Genomic DNA, 2,604 nt, shown 5'->3' with positions numbered 1-2,604 from the left:
AAAACCTGAGTTTTTACATTGTATTTTCACTGGATATTCCCGTAAGATGTTGTTCTTTGTAAGTACTGCTAAACATAGTGTCTTTTATTCTTTAAAGATAGTGTCACTATTACAGTTAGAGGCTGTGAAGATTGTTAGAAGCCTGAGTTAAATGCCACCATTTTGAAAACTCTGAGAATGCCTGGGAATACTGGTTTATTGCCCTGAATACCAAAGAGTAGCACAGCAGAAGTTTGAAAACATTGCGGGATTACATGAGTGGCCTTTGACTGGGTCGGGGGTCTTTGGGCTGTTGTGAGGAGACTCTGGATTGTGAGGAGCTGTCTCCCTGTTTAGATGCAGGAGGCAGGGATCAGTTTACTTCTGTTCAGATCTCCTGCAGTGATGTTAACATCTGGTTTGTTCGTGTGCTCCCACAGTTCCCTCTAAACTCTGATAGTGGAATGTGTGTGTGCGCGTGCATGCGTCCTGTGTGTGTGTGTGTGTGTGTTCACATGCATAAATACCTTATAGCACTTTAGTTAAAATCTTTTTGGGTGTTTTGAGTCTGGCTGGATGTCTGTGTAGGTCTGATGGTTGCCCTCTACCAAGTCCTGCCTTTCTAAGACCTTCTTCCTGCTTTCTGACAGGGGTTGAGGAAGATGTCCAGATGGCCCTGGCCATCCTGCTGTCATCATGCTAGAGGATAAAATAAGTCTTTCCGGCATGCCCTCACATAGCCGCGTGCCTGGCCTAAACACTTCAACAGGGCAGTTGATCAGGGTGCGTCTGCTTTTTTCCTCCCCCTTCCATCCTTCTCCCCTCCCCTCGTCCCTCGATCTTCTCCCTATTTCTTCTCTCTCCCTCCCTGGGGCGTCTCCTGAAGACTCCCGCTTCCGGCCGTCCGCAGAAGTGTGTCCCGCCTCTCCAGCCTCCCCGATGGCGGCGCGGGTGGTGGAGGCAGTAGCGGCAGCGGCGCATCTCCTGCCATCGTCGGCAGGCAGGTCCTCTGGGCGGCCCAGCTGGACGTGGCTGAGCCTAAGCCCGATGGCGATGAACTATAGCGCGAAGAATGAGGTGGACGGCGGGCGCACGGGCCCTCCTAGGGGCGCCACCAAGACCCGGAGACCAGATAACACGACCTTCAAACTTCAACGGCTGCCCGACTGGCAGCCCATCCTCACGGCCTGCACGGTGCTGCCCACCTTCTTCATCATCAGCCTCATCTTCATCCCCATCGGCATCGGCATCTTCATCACCGCCAAGAACATCCGTGAGATTGAGATTGATTACACTGGAACAGAACCTTCCAGCCCCTGCAATAAATGTTTATCTTCGGATGTGACGTCTTGTGCTTGTATCATTAACTTCACACTGGAACAGTCGTTTGAGGGCAATGTGCTTATGTATTATGGACTGTCTAATTTCTATCAAAATCATCGTCGTTATGTGAAATCTCGAGATGATAGCCAGTTAAATGGAGACCCTAGTGCTTTGCTTAATCCAAGTAAGGAATGTGAACCTTATCGGAGAAACGAAGACAAACCAATTGCTCCATATGGAGCTATTGCCAACAGCATGTTTAACGATACGTTAGAATTGTTTCTGGTTGCCAATGAAACTGATCCCAAGCCTATTCCAATTCCTTTGAAGAAAAAAGGTATTGCTTGGTGGCCAGATAAAAATGTGAAATTCAGAAATCCACCTGGAAGAGACACCCTCCAAGAAAAGTTTAAAGATACAACAAAGCCAGTAAACTGGCATAAACCAGTATATGAGCTAGACCCTGATGATGAAAGTAACAATGGATTCATAAATGAAGACTTTATTCTTTGGATGCGTACTGCAGCATTTCCTACTTTTCGTAAGTTGTATCGTCTTATAGAGTGGAGAGATGATTTACACCCGACATTACCAGCTGGACAGTACTATTTGAACATCACATACAATTACCCTGTACATTCCTTTGATGGACGAAAACGGATGATCTTGAGCACTAGTTCATGGATGGGAAGAAAGAATCCATTTTTGGGAATTGCTTATATTACTGTTGGATCCATCTACTTCCTTCTGGGAGTTGTACTGCTAGCAATTGATAATAACTCTAGAAACAGTAGTAATATGGCTTATATCACCATTTAATTTTACATTCTGAAACCAAACCTGCTGCATATTCATCAAGGCCGGTCCTGTTCAACCTAGCTTTTGAATGCTGATGCCTGGTTAGTATGTCATTTTTAAGTTGGCACATAACTTTAAAAAGACTAAATGTAAATAAAACACTTCATCATTTTAAAAAGAAAAAAACTGAGTCTTTCCGTCGGTCACAAGGTGCTGAGAGGTGAGGATGGAATCCACATTTCCTGCCTGGCTTTTGCTTGGTCCTCTAGCAAAAGAAAAATGCTTATCCAGGCTGCCTGCTGCTGCTGCTGGGCAGGGATGGGAATTAAGACTTTCTATACAGATTTCTCTACAGCTGTGGTGCCAGAGAGTTGATAGTATTCAGCTAGGAGTTAAAAGGGTATGGTTAAAACGTGTTCTGTCTTATTTCCCAGTCTTTCTGCTAGAAGAAGGAAGCTTTCTTACAGATTTATTTATCTGAGCCTTCAGGTAGGTCTGTGTGAA

At 45.5% G+C, this 2,604-nt stretch overlaps 1 protein-coding gene across 2 annotated transcripts; it reads left to right on the top strand.

The window, feature by feature from the left end:
- Window positions 1-1,026: 1,026 nt before the first annotated feature.
- On the top strand, window positions 1,027-2,121 carry LOC114628799 (cell cycle control protein 50A). Of its 2 annotated transcripts, XM_028776741.1 has the most exons (2): window positions 1,027-1,258; window positions 1,367-2,121. In XM_028776741.1, the coding sequence occupies exons 1-2, from the start codon at window positions 1,027-1,029 to the stop codon at window positions 2,119-2,121; spliced, it is 987 nt and encodes a 328-aa protein (XP_028632574.1). The 2 variants fall into 2 exon arrangements, with proteins under 2 accessions (XP_028632574.1, XP_028632573.1); XM_028776740.1 differs by having other exon boundaries at window positions 1,027-2,121.
- Window positions 2,122-2,604: the final 483 nt, after the last annotated feature.

Source organism: Grammomys surdaster, unplaced genomic scaffold, assembly GCF_004785775.1.
Source record: "Grammomys surdaster isolate TR1022 unplaced genomic scaffold, NIH_TR_1.0 271, whole genome shotgun sequence".
In the NCBI taxonomy this organism is placed as follows: Eukaryota; Metazoa; Chordata; class Mammalia; order Rodentia; family Muridae; genus Grammomys; species Grammomys surdaster.
Note: the sequence above shows the minus strand (reverse complement) of the source record. Positions and strands in the feature narration are given on the sequence as shown.